The sequence below is a fragment of the Peromyscus maniculatus genome, chromosome 21, assembly GCF_049852395.1.
Source record: "Peromyscus maniculatus bairdii isolate BWxNUB_F1_BW_parent chromosome 21, HU_Pman_BW_mat_3.1, whole genome shotgun sequence".
Lineage (NCBI taxonomy): Eukaryota > Metazoa > Chordata > Mammalia > Rodentia > Cricetidae > Peromyscus > Peromyscus maniculatus.
The window spans coordinates 7,391,474-7,410,981 of record NC_134872.1 but is presented as its reverse complement, the minus strand read 5'-3'; the positions used below and the strand labels follow the sequence as shown (position 1 = coordinate 7,410,981).

The following is a 19,508-nucleotide window of genomic DNA, read 5'->3' as shown; positions in this document are numbered from 1 at the left end:
GAGTAGATGAAAGACAGCCTGAGATGAGCTGTGCTCAAGGAGGAGGCAAAGAAGGGAATGAAGGGGGGGGGGCACCAGAGGCAGAGGAAGGGACAAGGGTGTCTACGGGGTAGCCTGCCTGCATGACCCCCCGGATCTGGGGGAAAGCCCCCTGAAGGCCTACTGACTCAGGAGTGACCCAGGCTTACCACCAGCTCCCCCAACCTCACAAACACACAAAAGGCTGACAGGCCGGCTCACTCAGCGCAGGCACAGGGCAAAATGTGGGTCAGAAAGGACTGTGGCAGTGTGGAGCTGAGCGGAGGGCCTGACCCGACACTGGATTTCTAAGTCAACGTGGCTTGCCTTAATAGAACACAGTTGTAGAACACACTGAAAATGCTAGCACTTTAAAAACGTTTCAAAACACTTTTAAAAACTTAAAAAAAAAATAAAAAAGATAAAAAGCACCTATGATATCAGGCTGTGGAAGCCGGGTGCTTTGATGTTTCACTGTGAGCTTCTAACACGCTGGACAAGCGCTCTAACACTGAACTATAGCCCCTGCCTGTGTGTGTGTGTGTCTTACAGTCAGCTCTTTTCTTCCATTGTGTAGATCCCTGATTGAACTCAGGTAATGGGTCTGACCCCTCTGACCTCTCTCCAGCCCAAGAGACTTTTTTTTTTGATTTTTCAAGATAGGGTTTCTCTGTGTAGCTTTGCGCCTTTCGTGGATCTCGCTCTGTAGACCAGGCTGGCCTCAAACTCACAGAGATCAGCCTGACTCTGCCTCCCGAGTGCTGGGATTAAAGGCATGTGCTGCTGCTGCTGCCGCTGCCGCCACCGCCATCGCTGCGAGACTGTTTTTTAATCATTTCCCTTAATCGTGAAAACATGTCGTTCTTGGGGATGGTGAGGTGGCTCAGGTGTTAAAAGCACTACTTTTGTGGAAGATGCAGTTTCTGTTCCTAGCGCCCACATTCCAGCTCAAAACTGCATGTCACTTCATTTCTAGGGGGATCGGACACGCTCTTCTGGCCTTTGTGGGCTCATATGTGCCCATGATGCGCATACACACACCCAGGCATACACACACACACACACACACACACACACACACACACACACAAAATAAATAAAAAAATTAAAAGTCACTTTTATTTATCTAGCCTTTGATAGGGGAGTTCCCCATAAGCTCTTACCCCAGCTCTGTTGGGCTTATAAGGCTGCTACATTAAAGGTTCAGCTTTCTTTTCTGTAATAGCTTTTGCTCCATTTCCTTGGGAACTGAAGGTTAGGGTTTACATTTGCTGTTTTTTGCCTTGCTGCTCAGGAAGTGGGCGGGTGGGAGGGAGGATGCATCTTAGAACAGAAAAAACAATGTAAATATTTCCCTACTTCTTTGTTGTTAATTATGGGATGTTTAATATAAAACATCTATTTCCCTTGTAGCTCACTGAACTTGGAGCACGCTGTCTGGGCTAGACTGGATGACCAGCCAGCTCCATGGATTCTTGGGTCTATGCTCCCCAGTGCCGAGGTCACAGGTGCATTGTCTGGCATTGCCATGGGTGCTGGGGACTTAAACTCAGGTACTTGGGCAGCAGGCACTTTATCCACTGAGCCCTGTTAGGCAAGCACCCTACCAGCTGGCCTACATCTCCAGCCCCAACACTAATTCATTCATCCCACCTCTATCCTGTCCTCCCTCTATGCTGCATTCTCGACTCTTCTTCGTGTCTCCTGTCACCCTGAACAACTCTGGGGTATCAACCTATCGAAAGCTAGTGGGTTTTTGTTTGTTTGTTTGTTTGTTTGTTTTTGAGACAGGGTTTCTCTATGCAGCCCTGGCTGTCCTGGATCTCGTTCTGTAGAACAGGCTGGCCTTGAACTCACAGAGGTCTGCCTGCCTCTACCTCCAGAGCGCCGGGATTCAGGGCGTGAGCCACACCACAGGGCTTTGTATTCGTCTTTCCCGGCCTTTTCCTTTTTCCACTCGGTCCTTGCTTTTGGAGTCAGGAGGACCAGATTTGCCACGTGGCACTCAACGGTGGAGTCTGTTTTCACACCTGAAACACAGGAATACTGTTATTCACAGGATTGCTTTGTGAATAGATGAAATAAGAAAGTGCGCTGGACGTGGTGGTGCACACCTTAAATCCCTGCACTCGGGAGGCACAAGCAGTGAGTTCGAGACCAGCCTGGTCTAATTACCGAGTTCCAGGACAGCCGGGGCTACGTAGTAGTAGTAAAGCTAGTTTCTGAGCCATCCAAGTCAGGGAACTAAAAAAAAAAAAAAAAATCTTCAATGTTTGATGATCCCTCCAATCAGAACCAAGACTGTTGTTCCCGCCTTCCGTGCCTAAACAGACCAATCACCGTTCCGGAGCATGGCGCGAATCGCCGCTGAAGGACTTTGCACTGGTCCGCGTCCCCGCCCTGGGGATCTCGTCTTGCAACCCCCTCCCCAGCTTCGAAAAAAAGATCCTTCATCTTCCTTTCCCCAGCTCCCTAAACCCTATCACCAAAACCGGCTGAGCGGCGGGAACCGGAAGTGTGCCAACCCGGGCCGGGTCCCCAGTGAACCCCGCCGGAAGTAGCCATTGCTAGGGGCTCCTTTCGCTCAGCATGGCGGCGATCCCCCCTGACACCTGGCAGCCGCCCAACGTCTACCTGGAGACTAGGTGAGGGTTGGGGGCTGGACTGGCCAAGGAGACGTGGGTTCGTGCCGCAGCGGCCAGGCTGAGACAGGTCGGCCGGCTCGCACGTGGACCGCACCGAGCTGCGGCCGGGAGTACCCGTGAGTTCTGAAGGGACCTTAGGGGAGCCCCTCCAGCCTCGCGGGAGACCTCGGCGACTTCTGTCTGCTTTCCTTTTCCCACCCGGTTCATTAGTTCATTTATCTGTATCCATCTTCATTCATTCATTCACTCACTCACTCACTTATTCTCAACAAGTGTGTGTTGAGCCCGCCAGCCATGCACGTAGGACCTGCACTTTTGAGGACACAGAACGAGACAAAACAGTGTATTATGGTGGAGGAGACGGGCATGTGAACACTACGGGAAAAGTCGTAGGGCCGTGTGAACAAATTGCTTTGAAAGTAGAGAAAGACGAATTTTCCCCACCAAGAGTGATCTTGGCGCTTGAGGGTATGGCTCAGTCGGTAGAGCGCTGAGCACCCCGTGTGTGGTGTGGTTGGCACATGTCTACGATCCTACCTCTCTGGAGGTGGAAGCGGGAGGTTCAGAAGTTCTAGTCTGGGTCGGGGATGGGTAGAATGCTTACCTAGCATCTAGGCCCTGAGTTGAAACTCCAGCACCACAGGCAAGAGATACACATTCCCCGGGGTTGTGAGGCATGCCTTTAATCCCAGCACCTAGGAGGTAGAACTCCAAGTTCCAGGCCAGCCAGGGCTCCATAGTGAGACAGAAAGAGAGAGAGAAGTTCGAAGTCATTCTTGGCCGTGTATCGAGTTCAAGGCTAACCTGAGCTACATGAGACCATGGCTCTAAAAAGGAAAAGTGATCTCACCATATGATTAAAGCCACCTCCTGCTAGTGCCATGCCTCTGGTGTGTGTGATTGCATTCAGTTAAATCTTGCTAGCAGCTCCTATCATGAAGGCATTGTTTTACACACACACACACACACACACACACACACACACACACACACACACACCAGCTTTAACCAGGGAGATGGCACATTTTACAGATTTACCTGTAACCCGAGTTTCATGGTGAGTGGAGAGAGCCTTGTTTGGAGCCTGGTAGCCTGCCTGCTGACCTTAGCTCCATCCCTTCCTGCTCAAAGATGTCTTTCCAGAGCGAGGCCAGAGATCCTGTTCAAAGATTTAAACAGCCTCTTGCTTCTCTGATAACATACAGTTCAAACTTTCTAGTGAGGTATACAAGGTGATTTTCCTCCCTAACCTGGCCCTTGCTGACTGGGTTCTCACCTGAGCAACCGAGGCCAGCCACAGCGTCTGCCCTTGCTGATTTCAGTCAGAGCCGAGGTCTCAGTCCCTTCTGTATTTTCTCATGCTGTCCTTGCTCCAGCTCTGTCTTCAGATCACATGATATGATAAAATCCTCCTGCTTTTAAGTCCCAGCTTTTAATTGTTTTAATCCTCTCAGTATTTAAAAGAATTTCATTTATTTCATTATTATATGTGTGTGTGTGGGGGGATGTATGTGCACACTATGGCACACGTTTGGAGGTCAGAGGACAACTTGGAAGAGTCAGTAATTGTGTTTTGTTTTGTTTTGGGAGGGTATTTGTTTTTGTTTTTTGAGACAGGGTTTCTCTGTGTAGTCCTGGCTGTCCTGGAACTCGCTCTGTAGACCAGGCTGTTCTTGAACTCACAGAGATCCACCTGCCTCTGCCTCCAGAGTTCTGGGACTAAAGGTGTGCACCACCACCTCCTGGCATCAGTAGTGGTTTTAATCACAAAATACATTGAAAGTTAACTCCAGGTAGTGTAAAAGATTCGGGGTAAGCCACAAAAACCGACTCTCCCGGGAACCACTTGTTGATGGCTGCCCAGATTGCTTTTACATGTATGTTTTATCTCTTAGCAGAGCTGACTCAACAGCATGTAGCTGCCCTGTGGTGTGGTAGTTCTGTGTTATCTCCCTTTTCAAGAGTCTATAAGTTGCTTCTAATTTTCTTTTCCTCCTTTTTTCTTTCTTCCTTCCTTCTTTTTTTTTTTTTTTGAGACAGGGTTTCTCAGCGTAGCCTTGGCTGTCTTGGAACTTGCTTTGTAGACCAGGCTGGCCTAGAACTCAGTAGAGATCTTCCTGCCTCTGCCTCCCAAGCACACCAGGATTAAAGGCGTGTGCCACCATTGCCTAGCTTTACTCCTAGTTTTCTTACTGCGACAGATGATGCATCTGTTGTATCGGGTCATATTTGTCCACAGACTCTTAGGCAGCTGTAACTTTTCTTAGAGAACTGATATTTAGAAGGTGAAATTGCTCAGGGACACATTCGTTATATAAGTACTTCCTGCCTACCATTCTGTGTCATTTATTATCTCTAAAAAACACCTACTAGGGCTGGTAAGATGGTTCAGTGGATACAGGCGTTCGTCCCCAAGCCTGAGGATGAGATCCCTAGGGTCCGTGTGGCGGAAGGAGAGGACTGACTCCTGGAAGTCATCCTCTGACCTCCACACCTGTGCCACGCACATTCCCAGCCACCCACAGGCTAAGTAAGTGTAATTAAGAACAGTACCCATCAATACACAAAATAGGAAGGAAAAAAACCACCAGAATGTGAGCTCCCAGGGGAAGAACACCTCAGATGTTGCCTCTCACAGCATGACTAAACCTGTGTTGACTGGTAGCCACCAGAAAGAGGAATCGCAGGCAGGAAGGCTTCCAGAAAAGTGATTTTCTAGTACATTCTACATGTATTTATTATGGTTTTTTTGAGATCGTTTCCCTGTGTAGCCCTGGCTGTCCTGGAATTCACTCTATAGACCAGGCTGGCCTCGAACTCAGATCTGCCTGTCTCTGCCTCCCGAGTGCAGGGATTAAAAAGGTGTGCACCACACTGCCAGCCTCTACTGGAGTGCTCACACTGCTGGGCCCTCTGTGTCTGGGCCATACAGACTCAACGCAGTCCTCAGGTCTCTAGAGCTCAGTGGGTGAGGGCATGTAGCGTGAACCCCCTGCCTCGTCTCCCTCTTGTTCATCCTAAGAGGTACTGGGGGAGAGAATAAAAACACTCACACTGGGTGTGTACAGACACGTGCAATAGCCAGCCTTGGCGTTTGTTTTACACACTCTCTCTAGATTTTATTTTTATGAGTGTGGATGTGCCTGCAGCGGCAGACCCCCTGGAGCTGAAGGTACAGGTTGTTTGTGGGGAGCCTCCTGACTGACGGTTAGGAACTGAAGCCCATCCTCTGGAAGAGCGGTATGGGCTCTTAGCAGCTGAGCCAACCCAGCCCTGTGTGACCCACTTTTTAACAAACTGCTTTTATTTTTCTATTCAAGTTTGGTTTTAATAGGTGATATATTTACATGATCAAAAAAGACATAAGAGTTAGAAAAGGTATTTCTTGAACATCCTGCCTCTTATCTGGCCAGTCACTACCTCCCCCCGCCCCATGCAAATGTCTATAAACTCCTCACACTGATTATCCTTTTATTAAATCTAGAGATGACATGTGAGGCCCTTTTCTTTGTTTAGGGTTGGTTTTGGAGCGTCAGTGTATGCGCTCAGAATCTTGACTTGTCTATGGTTGTTTTGCTTAGAACATATGCCAGAAGCCGTCCTGTGTGCCACTCGGGGCCTTGGCTGTAGCCTTGTGGCTTTATGGGTTGTTTCTTCTGAGCGTGACCTCTGGTCGCAGTTTGATGCCTCACGAGGCTGAACGACAGAAGTCCTGGTGGCCCCGCGCTGCCGCCTGCTGTGACCCCGCTGACTGCCGTCTTGTCTGTCCCGACTGCAGCATGGGGGTCATTGTGTTGGAGCTGTACTGGAAGCATGCGCCGAAGACCTGCAAGAACTTTGCTGAGCTGGCTCGCCGGGGCTACTACAACGGTACCAAATTCCACAGGATCATCAAGGACTTCATGATCCAGGGCGGCGACCCGACAGGGACAGGTACGCTTAGGCCATCACACGTGTTTGGAGTCTCACTCCGTGACATCCGGGTTGGAAGGCAGCCACAGAGGCTTTTCCGTTGGCTGGATCTGGTTGGTTTTTCTGTTGAGACAGGGCCTCACAGCTCAGGCTAGCCTCCTCCTCACTGAGAACGACCTGATCCTCTGATCTTCCCGCCTTTATGTCCTCAGTGCTGGGATGTCTGTGGGCTGCCATGCTCAGCTTTGGTCGTGCCAGGGACTGAACTCAGGGCTTCCGGTACACTGGGCAAGCGCTCTGCCAGCTGAGCTGCGTCGGTAGCAACACCCCCACAAATAAAAGCTGCCAGCTGAGCTACATTGGTAGCTAGCCCCTCCCCCCCATCTCTCTCAGCTAGGGTTGCCCAGGTTGTCCTTGAACTCCTGGCCTCCTGTTTCCACCTCCCACATGCTGGATTACGGCACACCCTGGCTCTGGGTCATTGATTCCGCTGATAGCGCCTGCCTTCCTCAGAGTCACATGTAACTCGATGGAGAGTAAGCCTCACTCCTAAGCATGATAGTGATGTGCTGTTGGATCAGTCAGAAGGAAAAAAGACAGTCCCAGGTCTCGGAAGATAAAGTTTGAGTTCCTTTATTAACGCGTCCATCTGACAGATGTTGAGCGCCTGTTTTATGTCAGCGACTAAGCTCTAGTGATACAGCTGTGAGCAAAGAGACAAACGCTTGCTCTCAAAAAAGCAGGGGGAGGGTGTGAGGATCCAGTTTCAGAAAAACCAGAAAAGGCCTCCATGGGATGCTGCTGGGGCCTTGACGTGCGGGCGGCGGAGCCCTGGGGCCCTGAGGCAGAGCCTGTGTAGACCTTACAGAAGGAAGAGGAGACTGGGCCTCCTGAGGAGGGTCCCAGCCACTGCTGTGTTGCGAGCAAAGTGGCAGGATCTGGCCTGTGGGTTCAGAGGTCACTGGCTGCTGCTTGGAGATTAGAGGGAAGGGCAGGAATTAGCGCACAACTTTAATCCCAGCACTTGGGAGGCAGAGTCAGGCATATCTCTCAGTTCCCGGCCAGCCGGGGCTGTTTTACAGAGAAACCCTGTCTTAAAAAAAAAAAAAGATGCAGGCCCGGATCACCATGCAGGCGAGAAGTATATGGTAGAGTAGCTGCTTGTGAGAAAGTGGTGAGACCTTCCTGTGTTCCTGCTCCCGCGTTCCCGGATGAGAGTGCAGGCGGATGAGAGTGCAGGCGTGTCCCCAGGCCCTGGGGATCCCGGGGCACTCTACCGTCTGAGCTGTGTCCCCAGCCCGACAAGTTGTCTTTATTGAAGATTTGCTGGCAGACTGAAGAGATGGCGTGAGATGGTGGAGGGCACATCGGAGGCCTTTGACCGACAGTGAAAGGGAGGCTGAGCGTGGAGGGCCGGGTGTGCAACGGGAAGTCACAGCTTGGTCTTTGTGAAGAGTCTGGTGGAAATGCTTCAGAACCCTTAAGGATCATATGAAGCCAGTAGTTGGAGATGAATGTGGAGCTAAGGGGACATATGGCAGGGAGATAGGAACTGGGCGTTCTAGGTACTTAGATAGCAGTTTGGTCTTTGCGTGTGTTGGGGGAGGTTCGTATGTGCGTGCACATGGACGTCACAGGCCAACATCTGGTGTCTCCCTGGAGTGTGCATGACCGTATTCTGTAAGGGGCTGTTGTGGGAGATCTGTACACTGTATGAAGATGTGCTGCTGTGGTTGGTATAATAAAAAGCTGAACAGCCAATAGCTAGGCAGGAGAGTAGAGGCGGGACTTCCAGGCAGAGAGGGAACTCTGGGAAGAAGAAAGGCAGAGTCACTAGCCAGACGCAGAGGAAGCAGGATGGTCAGTATGGAGGTGAGGTAATAAGCCACTTAGCAGAGCGTAGATTTAAAAATACAGGTTAATTTAAGTTATAAGAACTAGTCGGGAAAGAGCCTAAGCTCCGGCCAAGCTTTCATCATTAATAAGTCGGTGTCGTTATTTGCTCCCAGTGATGGGGTGACAGATCTGTGTCACCGTGCCTGCTTTTCCATGGGTGCTCAGGATCCCAGGTCTTCAGGTATCGACAGCAGGTACTTTGCTGGCTCAGACACCACCCCCTTTCGTAGCCCAGGCTTGCCTTGACTCACTGCGTAGCCAGTGATGGCTTTGAACTTTTCTGAACCCCAGCCTCCGCCTTTGGAGTGCTGCGGTCACAGGTGTGGGCCACTGCCCAGCGTGAAGGGCTTTCTTAGTGAACCCGGGAGAGCGCGTGCTCTTTCCGGAGCCCTTGCTCAGTCTGCGTCCGCCCTGCTGACTTGGCTCTTAAAGAAGCATGGTTCCTCCCCCCTCCCCCCGACACACACACACCTTGACTGTTGCCTTCGTGGCTGGAGGCATTCCATGCCTTTCCACGTCTGCACTTACTTCAGGAGAGCAGAGTGCAGGAAAGCGGGAGGGACCTCTCAGAAGCGTGGGTCCTAAGAGTCCTCCCTCTGTTGGCCTGTCTCCCTCCCAGTTTCGCCCTTGAAAAATCTTCCTGTTCTGGTCATCACTGGGTATTGAGGCGAGGCAGGACTAATGCAGACATTTGTGTCCGTCCTTCCTGACTTCTCTCCCTTTTTATTTTTTATTTTTGAAACATGGTCTCTCTGTATGTTCCTGCCTGTCCTGGAACTCACTCTGTAGCCCAGGCTGGCCTCAAACTCACAGAGATCCACCTGCTCTTCCTCCCCAGTGCTGGGATTACAGGCATGCGCCACCATGCCCGCTCCCCTCCCTTTCGTGGCTATAATGAAGTGACTGTTGATCTGTAACGTGTGTGCCCAGAGCCCGTGGCCTCAGAAGTGAACTGCTGGCGCTGCGTGCCTGGGCCTCTGTACTCACTCTGCTGTCTTTCTAATGTCACATTTCATGATGTGACTTTAATGAAACTGCAGCACTCCAAAGATTTCCAATAATGCCGCAGGCTCAAGTATAGCAAATGTTTGCGCAGCCTGCCAGCGCGTCTGTGGGAGAAGCTAGCAGGAGGCCGCCCTCCTGGGCACTAGACCCCGCCCGCCAGCTGACGAAGAGACATTTTTGGCTAACTGTCGCAGGTAGATAGCAGGTAACATTGTAGGTTCTTAGCAAGCTGGGTGGCTGTTCCTGTTGCATGTGGCCTGGCTCCTCAGAAGCCTCCCTTCCCAGTCTTCCTCACGCCTGTCCTTGTCAGATGCGTTCTCAGCTCAGATGCGCCTGACTTCCTGCGTTTCACTCTGAGCCAACCCCCCCCAGCACACACACACACACACACACACACACACACACACACACACACACACACCTTACACTGCCCACACTGGAGTGACCACATCAGCCCTCTCCTCGGCTGTCTGTGAGCCTCACCCGTTTCTGCTCACCTGATTCCCTCCCCTCCAGTTAGGTCCCGAGACCCTGCAGAGCTTGTCTGTGAGGCCGTCTTGCTCTGCCCTTGGCCTTGATTGGTTGCACATGGCTATCCTGCAAGCAGCCTCCCTCTGATGTCATCTCTTCTTGGTGGCCTCAGGAACACCTGAGATTTGTCTTGTGGGACGGAGAGCCATTGTCAATTTTACTCACTTAGCGAATATTGGCTAAGGGTCTGCTGGGTATCCTGCACATTCCAGGGCCTCTGAGGAGCGGTCAAGCGCAGAAGCCGAGGCAGTCTCTTTCCTCATGGAGCCCCCAGCTCCGCAGGAAACAAGCTGTCATTTTAAGAAACAGAAAAGTGGTGACGTCATGAGCGCGCAACTCTGTGCTGGCGTTCTAGAGTTTAGTGTGCGGCAGGTTGGATAATTTATAGTGAGGGGACGGGTCCAATGGAGCAGGGTGCAGAGGAGGCCGTGAGGAGGAGCTTGAAGGAACCGTAGGCCTTGACTCTTGGAAGCCAAGGGCAGAGCGCCTTGGTGCTATTGCAGAGAATAATGGAGGGGAGCCTGCCGTCCCGGGAGTCGGGGGCTCACTTGCTTCGCTGGTCCTGGGACAGAACCCAGCCAGCTGTTCACTCTTGAGACTGGAGTTGGATGACTCTGAGGCCTTCTGGGTCACACGTTTCTGACCTGCATGTATAGAGAGCAGGAGAGGAGCGGTTGGGGCAGATTGATCACCTGTGGCAAAAGGCGCAGGGCCGGGGTAAGATGGGGCCGGTTAATGCAGGTCCCACCAGCCAAGGGTGCTGATTTCATCCAGCATGATCGGGTTTAATTTGGCCCTGGGGGCCCTTGTGACTGGAGAAAGAAGGAAAATACCTGAGAAGCTGAGCCCAGCTGGCGAGGTAGAGTCACATCTAGGCGCCAGGCAGGGCTGTGGGGCCCAGTGTGTGAGACCCGAGTCCTGCCTCACAGCCGCGGGTCACATAGGTACAGCGTAGGTGACTGCAGAGCTCTCGTCAGGAGGTGAGGAGCATGGCTGTCCATTCCTCCTGGGGTTATTGTGGAGTGATGTGAGCTCGTGCTGGTGACGTGGTTGGCAAAGGCTTGCCACAGGAACGGCGCCAAAGAGGATTTACTTTGGTTACGTCACTTAGCATTCACGGGTACCTGCTGGACCCCTCTGTGGCCCAGCTGCTGGGGCTGGGGTCCAGCGGGGAGAAGGTGCCCGTTTCGATGGAATGTCAGGTCGTGATGAGTGACCTGACAACAGTGTCTGTGGGGAGGAGAGCAGAGTGTCTGTCTGCCCCTCGGCGTTATCAGCTGAGGCTGGACAGCTCTGATGTGAGCCAGGCTGGCACCGAGGGATGTTTAGCAGCCGGCCTGGCCTGGCATCTACCCACTAGATAGTAGACCCTTCAGTTCTGACAACCAAAAAATGTCCCTGACATTACCCAGTGTCCCCAAGGCCACAGCCAACCCCTCTTGAGAACTGCTGGGCTGGTGCCCATAGGAAAGGCTGGTAAGGTGGGGTAGAGCTGAGTGCCAGAGTCGGGCAGCGACAGTGCCAGGGGACAGCGGGCAGAGGCCTCGAGCAGGGTGCTCGCCCCAGCAAGGCAGGGAGAGCGAGGACAGTGACCACAGCGTGTCCTCTGGGGTGGGGTGGAATGCACATGGAGGAATTCAAGCAGCCGGTGCAGGGTCCTTCAGCTGCTACATGAAGAGGCTGCCTGGGAAGAGGGGAGCAGGGCTGGAAGGCAGAGCTGGCGGCCCTGGCTGGCAGGGCTGAGATCGTTGTAGTTTGGACCAGGGTGAAGACAACTGTGTTAGTTTTGTGTTAGTTGATCCCTGGAACGCAGATACCCAGGCAGTTAGGTGTTCAGAGATTGACTGGGGGAGAGAACCAGAGGGGAAGAGGTGCGTTCTCAGGCCTGTCCCCTGAGAAAGAAGGCACCAGTGAAGGAGCTGCCAGGGAGGGGGACCCCGGGGCAGTCTTGGAAAAGGGCGACACCAACTGTGAGAGGCTGCTGGGGACCCCGGGAGGCCTGAGGCTCAGTGGAGCTGTGGGGTGAGTGTGTGTGGACAGAATGAGGGTGGTGCCCCTAACTCTCAGACCCCAGGTCAGAGTAAGGAGATAAAGCAGCTGTCCCTGTGAAGGGGACCCGGGACATAGACCAAGAGGAAATATTAATGATGTGCAGACAGGAAGGGGAAACTGAGGCAGGAAGCTTGTAGCTGTGGGCTTCCACAGGTGTGGCCTTGGGTACATGGTGGCGAGAATCTGACAACAGTTAGGAGGAGCATCAGTAACAGGAGGAAGTGAGGGAGAAGTGACTGGGAGGAAGAAGAACCAGGAGAGCCAGGAATGGTGGAGGAAGGGATTGGGCCAGGCTGACTGCTGGCCACTGTAGGTGGTGACTGTACTGTCCCCACTGTCTCTGGTTAGTGGGCTCAGCATCCCTGTAGCTTCTGTGCTGGCTTCCTGTGCACCTCCATGACTTCCCGTGAGAGGGCCTCCGCCCTGCCGTTCCTAAGTGGCTGTTTCCTTGGGTTGCTCAGCCTTGGCTCCAAGTCACCAGCATGGCGGCTATTGTGTCTGTGCTGTTTCCCGAATTGTAAACTATCCTGAGGAAAGCAGTGTCCTCACTGGTCCTCTTCCCAGCACAGCTGTCAGGGCTGAACTCGCTGTACCTCTCTGAATGCCTCTCTTAGCTTTTGGCCTTTGATCTTGAACTTGTGTCTTACACTTTCAAGAGGGCTGCAGCTGCCTTTGAAGGAAGATGAGAGAAGGCTACCAGGAACGTGGAGGGGAGAGCTCGTCTGTGTTTCCACGGAAAGTGCTGCCTTCGTGGGAGTGTGGCCTGGCAGCCTTGTTTATGTTGTAAGACAGAGCTGGGCCATGGCCTCAGGGGCCGCAAAGGAGCTGCCCTGTACCTGTCTTTGAGGCCGGGGAAGGTTGGCAGAAAGTGCTGGGGATGCCCAGGGTCAGTGACCTGAAGTGCTCGTTGGAGGCTTTATTGGTCAGCTGACTAGGTGTCGGGTGCCCATGTGGTCCTCCTTATGGGCTGCTGCCCACCATGGTTCCTTTTGGCTGCCTGTCATGGGCGGATGGGGACAAGTAGCACCAAGCACAGTAACTGTCGTTGTCAGCCCACGTTTCTTGTGTCGTGCGTGCCTTCGACGTCAGTCTGTTCCTCTCCAGGGTTGGGGGGGTGCTGGGGAGTCTTGGAGATAGCTTTATTTATTTATTTGTTTGTTTGCTCTCTAGCTGAGACAGCGAGAAAGGTGATTTATTGCACACGAGTTAGAGTTGGCCACAGGTGAGGCCAAAACTGGTCCAGAATGCCGTAGGTCCAGGGCTGTGGTGGTGGTAAAGCCGTCGGTCTCCCAGTGGTCTCGGAGCAGATGGTGGAGTTCCAGAGCCACTGAGACTTACTACCCACAATACCAACACGGACCAGTGTCCTGGCCTTCAGTATCCCTAGTTTTTGGTTTTTTGGTTTTTCGAGACAGGGTTTCTCTGTGTAGCCCTGGCTTTCCTGGAACTCACTCTGTAGACCAGGCTGGTCTCGAACTCACAGAGACCCGCCTGCCTCTGCCTCCGGGTACTGGAATTAAAGGTGTGCTCTGCTGCCGCCACCAGCACCAGGCCACACCCCCGTCTCTGCTCCTCAGCAGCTCCTCTGGGTGCACAAGCTCACTTACCTGGACCTCTGCTCTGTCATTCTCTCTCTCACTTAAGCTGGCATTCGTTCCTCTCTCCACTGCTCTCAGCGTGCAGGGTTTCAGGGAAGATGGAGCAAAGGCTGAGAGCAGGTGGCTTTATTTTATTTTTGTTTTTCAAGACAGGGTTTCTCTGTGTAGCCCTGGCTGTCCTGGAACTTGCTCTGTAGCCCAGGCTGGCCTCGAACTCACAAAGATCTCCCTGCCTCTGCCTCCTGAGTGCTGGGATTGAAGGCGTGCGCCACCACCGCCACCCGGCTGGTAGCTTTCCTTTTTAAGAACAGCACAGATCATCTGTAAACATCTCCATGCCTCACAGAATCCCTTTAAACAAGTGAGAGATGACAAGGTGGCTTCGAAGGTAAAGGTGCTTGCCACCAGTCCTGGTGACCTGAGTTTGATCCCTGGGACCTGTGCCTTAGGAGAAAACAGATTCCTCTGATCTCCTCCCATGGTGGGCTTGTACACACACGCACAAATGCATAACAAATAAATGTAATTAAAACATCATCCCGACGACGTTTGCAAAGCCTCAGCGGGTGGCAGGAGTTAGAAGGCAGAGTGGCCGGTCAGAGCGCAGAGCGAATGTAAGCCTGGAGTTAGGACAGCTTCAGAGAAACAGTGAGACAGCGGTGTGAGGGGCCGCAGCATAGCACGTGCAGCCTCGGGGTTCACAGCCCCTCTTTCCCAAACCCAAGTGTCCTAGACTGATGTCTCGGGAGCGGGGTGGGGGCCTGGAGGGAGGTGAGGAGCACTCTGGCAGGGTTGCACCGTGTGCACACACCCTTCGTTTAGATTTATTTCATCTTATGAGTATGGGTGTTTCGTCTGCGTGTCTCTCTGCACATTGCAAGCTTGGTTAGGGATTTCTGTCACGTGCCTTTGCAGTGACAGAAAGAAACTGAGCTTGACGAGCCCCTGGTGGCCAGCCAGAGCGACACGACTCTGTGAGACCCTGTCCTAAACGTGAACAGACTAAAGTCTAACCGGCAGACCCGTGGGAGCTGTGGTGCCCAGGGGCCGCCTGCTGTGGCAGCCTCCTTTATAGCAGCAGATGTTTGGGGAGGGCAGACAGACCCTGCTTTCCACCTCGTTTCTGCAGCAAGTGGACTCAGAGCCAGAGCTCGCTCGCCCTGCTGTCTAGCTGCGGCTGCTCAACATGGACAGACCCGTGGCCGGTGTGTAGTCTCTTGGCGATGGTGAGAGCCTGCCTCCTGTTAAGTCTTCCTGTGTGAACGCCGATTTCCTTTCTTTTCTTTGAGACACTGTAGGTCAGGTTAGTCTTAAGCTCGCCAGCCTCCTGCCTCTGTCTCCCGAACGCAGGGATTCCAGGTGTAGGCTTTCATGTCCACCTTCAGTTAGGCCCTTTTGCTCTAAGAGGGGAACCCGCCCGAGGCTAGGTGCCCAGCACCACCCCTGACACACTGGACTGGGTAGTGGTGGTGTTAGCAGGTCACCTTTGCTTTCTTCTTGTCACCCGTCACTGCCCCCTCCGTGCACTCTTCCTGTGTGATGCTGTCCCCCTGTGTCGCTTACACCATCCCTGTCCCCCGAAGCTGACAGCTCACCCTTCCCATCTGTTCGCTTCAGGGACGCAACAGCCATCTTGGATCCTTGTTCAGCAGGTGTCTGGGGTGGTGGGTCGGTGGGATTTGTGGGCAGAGGCTGAGCTCAGCAGGGAGGGTGTGTGTGTGTTAACAGTGTCTGCGGTGGACGCTGGGTTCGGGGCCTGGGCACTCTTGCTGGACTACTCAGAAGTGTGCGTCCTGCTGGCCGTGAGTGGAGGTTTCCTGTAGAGGTGGCCACTGGTGCCACTGCCCTGTGGGTGCTCTTCTGTGCTTCCTGCGTGTTCACAGTGAACATTGACCTCCTGAGCAAATGTTACTGTCTTCCTGAATGCAGCCAGTGACTGGAGCACGGTAATGCGTCTACTGGCAGCTGGGATGCGTGCTGCCTGAAACAGCCCTGTACGCTGGAGAGGTGTGTGACCCCTGAGACAGCCCTCCTGTACGCTGGAGAGGTGTTTGACCCCTGAGACAGCCCTCCTGTACGCTGGAGAGGTGTGTGACCCCTGAGACAGCCCTCCTCTACGCTGGAGAGGTGTTTGACCCCTGAGACAGCCCTCCTCTACGCTGGAGAGGTGTTCGGCCTCAGGCTCCTCCTCTGAGGCAGACTGTGGGACTGGCCGGCTCACTGCTTGTCTTCTGGTTGGACAGGTCGAGGCGGCGCATCTATCTACGGCAAACAGTTTGAGGACGAACTTCACCCAGACCTGAAGTTCACTGGTAAGTGTGTGGTCTGGCTGCCTGGGCAGGAGGGAGACTGCACACCGAAAGCTTGCTTTTTTGGCCGTGATTCAAGGTGTGTGCCTGACACCTGGCATGGTGCCAGACAGCTGCCCGCCATGGCGCCACAGAGTGCCCTGGCAGATGAAAGAAAACAGCGCCTTTGAGAGTCCTTGGCAATTCTGAGTGCTGGTCTGTGTGCCGGACTCTACCCACTTGTTAAATGTCATGAAATGAAGGCTCTCTGGCGCTTCCTCAGCGCCAAGCAAGGCCCTGCTGGGTCTTGAGAGGAATGAGTAGCGTGGTCCAGTGGTTAGTGAGGAGCGGCACAGTGAAGCTGGAGAGAGGCGGAGGCAGGGGCATTGAGGCTTTGGGGTGCAGGCAGAGTCCGCCCTGCACTCTGTAGCCACGGAGCATGGTGCCACTCTGTGGGACTGAGGGTCAGGGTTCATGTTCTTCTCTCTTCTCCCCCAGGGGCTGGGATCCTTGCGATGGCCAATGCAGGACCAGACACCAATGGCAGCCAGTTCTTCGTGACCCTCGCTCCCACCCAGTGGCTGGATGGCAAACACACCATCTTTGGCCGCGTGTGCCAGGGCATAGGGATGGTGAATCGAGTGGGCATGGTGGAGACAAACTCCCAGGACCGTCCTGTGGATGACGTGAAGATCCTTAAGGCATACCCTTCTGGGTAGAGGGATGCTGTCTCGGGCACACCCAGGTCTTCTAAGATGGTCCCAGGGAGCCGTCTTCCGATGCCATAGTGTGCCTTGTGTCGGTGTCATGCATACCTACTCCGACACCCCGGAACAGAAGGAGGCAGAGGGGTCGTCCTTGGGGGCCTTTGTATTCCGGCCAACGTCACAGACTTGAAGCGGGCGGTGTTGATGAGGCGGTAACTGCACAGCCCTCTCAGCCTCCGACGTGTGCTCTTCCAGGAATACACACGCTCTCTATTTCCCCCGCAGAGCCTGAGCATCAACACCACCGCTTCTGACACTAAACATCCCACGCAAAGCCATATTGAATTTTTGCCAAATGAAAAATGCATCCAGCAATCAAGTTGCTAAGGAGGTGTCAAGTGGGGAATGCTAATGTGTAATGATTGAGAAATGGATCTCGGAGAGGAAGCAGGAGCGCTGACCATTTGCCCCCGGGAAGGACTGGCCGTCCTGAGCACAAGGCCAGTCCTTCCAGAGTCTCGCTCACACGCAGGGACACTCTTCAGGGCTTTAGAGAGAGTAGGTAAGAGGATTTTATACATGACATCTTTTTTTTTTTTTTTTAATCTTTCTGCATGTGCAGAGGGTGTGGGGCTGAGAGGAAGGATGTTAATACCTATGTAATACATAGAAATTTCCAGAATAAAGTACCATTGGTGGTCGAAATCAGTGCTGTGGTCTCGGTATTCTTCGAGATTCCTGCCCCGCCCCCGCCCCCCCCCCCCCCTTTTGAGACAGAGTGTCAGTGTGTAGCACTTGCTGGCCTTAACTTACTAAATAGACCAGGCGAGCCTTGAACTCAGAACACTTTAGCCCTAAGTGCTGGCACTAAAGGTACACTCTTGGCCATTTTAATCTTGGTGGTGGAGGGGTGCTGTGGCATTCCTGTCTTCAGGATTCGCAGTGCTGGGTTTGTGAGTCTCCACCCGGCTTTCCCTAGAGAAAGCCACATGTGATGTCTGCTAGCGTCCTGAGGGAGGGATGAGCTAACAGTGGACCGGATGTGTTTTAGTTGGCCCTTCTACTGCTGTGATGGAGCACCGACCAGAAGCAGCCCGGGGAAGGAAAGGGTTATTTCATCTTCCCATCCCAGGTCACAGCCCGTCATCCAGGGAAGACAGGACAGGAGGAACTCGAGACAAGCACTAAAGTGGCAACCGTGGAGAGATGCTACTTACTGGCTTGCCTCCCTGGCTTCTCAGCTACCGCCGCCCCCCCCCCCCCCCCCAGTCAAGTTTTCTCTGTGTAGCCCTGGCTGTCCTGGATCTCACTCTGTAGATCAGGCTGGCCTAGAATGCACAGAGATCCGCCTGTCTCTGCCTCTTAAGTGCTGGGATTAAAGGCGAGCATCACCCCCACCCACTGGGCTACCTTAAATAACCCAGGCCCACCTGCCGTGGGATGGCTCTGCCCACAGTTGGCTGTGCCCTCCTATATCAGTTAATCATCAAGAAAACGCCCGCAGGCCCGATGGAGGCAGCTCCTCAGGTAAGTTTCCTCCTCCCCCGGTGTGTCAAGGTGATTAGCCTTAGCACAAGGTGGCTGTGCTGAGGAACACAATCAGCTCCCTGTTGCTGTGGGCCTGAGGCAGCGGACTGGGTGGCTTTGCTTCCTTACAGGGGGAGCCTCTTAAGGGGCCACACGCCTGTGTGTCATCGCCATACCTTTTGAGAAGTGACCAGAGGTTCCGCAAGCCTTCACCTTCAAGCTCTTTCTTCTCTCAGCAATGAAAAAACCTTGCGTTGTACAGAAGTTAGCAGCCATATAGGTCCAGGAAAGGCTCGACTTGACTGTCTTCCAGTTGTCCAGGGTTAAAGCACTGCATTAAATGTGTAAGGTCTCATCTGCATGGGTTTGAGTGCAGAAACTAAGAAAATAGTCTCCGAGTAATGAAGAAAAAGGGAAAGCCACCAACTGGCCCTGAAAATGGCTTTGGTGTGCAGACCGGTACTCTGTCACGTGTGTCTTCCGGCTGGCCTGGAGCTGGTCCTCAAAGCAAAGCACAAGACTCCCACCCGCCACTTCCTAGAATTATACCTGTCCTGTGTCCACACAGGCCCTGGGCATGATGGGAACATCCCAGCTGCTGTGAAGTTAAGGTTCCACGTACACTGGGCAAGAGAGCAGCCGGGGCGTGGCTCCTGGTTTCTGGAAAGGTCTCCACACACTTGCCAAGGCAGCCACTGGTCGGCACAGGCCTGTTTCCATACAACACGGCCTCAAAAGAGGGAGGCTGAGCGTCTCACAGTTTTTAGTGACTGCTAGAAAGCCTGAGGTGCAGACCCCTGTCTCCTGTCCGGGAGCCTGCGGAATTAGTCCATTAGCTGTCACCCTGTCAGGGTAGGAGGCATTAGACTTGGTGTGACAGCGGGGTACAGGGGCTCATTCCACTGTGGGTGACAGGAAGGGTTTTACAGTATGGACCAGTTTATGACTTAGGAAGACTGAGGCAGGTGGCTGTGGGACTTCTGGGGCTTGACAAAGGACAGGAAAGAGGCGGCCTTGGTGGGAAGAGTCTAGAGTTGGAGAGAAGGTTTGAGGTTGGGGGTAAATAAGGCAGTGGAAGAAGCCTTCAACCAAATGTCCAGAGGAAGGCACCCATGCTGTAGGGTGTGTGACCTGGCGTGTCGTAAGGTGGTGGCTGTCTGGGCTCAGGCTCAGGCCATGAGCACTCAGTCCCCTGGAGAAGGTGACCGCTGGTCCAGATGCCACACTTCGGGTAGCAAGGTCGGAGGGCGTGTTCGCTCTAACACGAACCCGAAGGGGGAGGAGCTTCTGCAACAGCGCAGGGCAGGCAGGCAGGCAGGCCCTTGACCC

General features: G+C 53.5%; 1 protein-coding gene across 1 annotated transcript; it reads left to right on the top strand.

Moving 5' to 3' along the window:
* The first annotated feature begins 2,462 nt into the window (after positions 1 to 2,462).
* On the top strand, positions 2,463 to 17,360 carry Ppil1 (peptidylprolyl isomerase like 1). Its single transcript, XM_006983090.4, has 4 exons — positions 2,463 to 2,663; positions 6,442 to 6,596; positions 15,901 to 15,969; positions 16,444 to 17,360. Exons 1-4 carry the CDS (start codon positions 2,608 to 2,610, stop codon positions 16,662 to 16,664), a joined length of 501 nt encoding a protein of 166 aa, XP_006983152.3. The 5' UTR covers positions 2,463 to 2,607; the 3' UTR covers positions 16,665 to 17,360.
* The last annotated feature ends 2,148 nt before the right edge of the window (positions 17,361 to 19,508 follow it).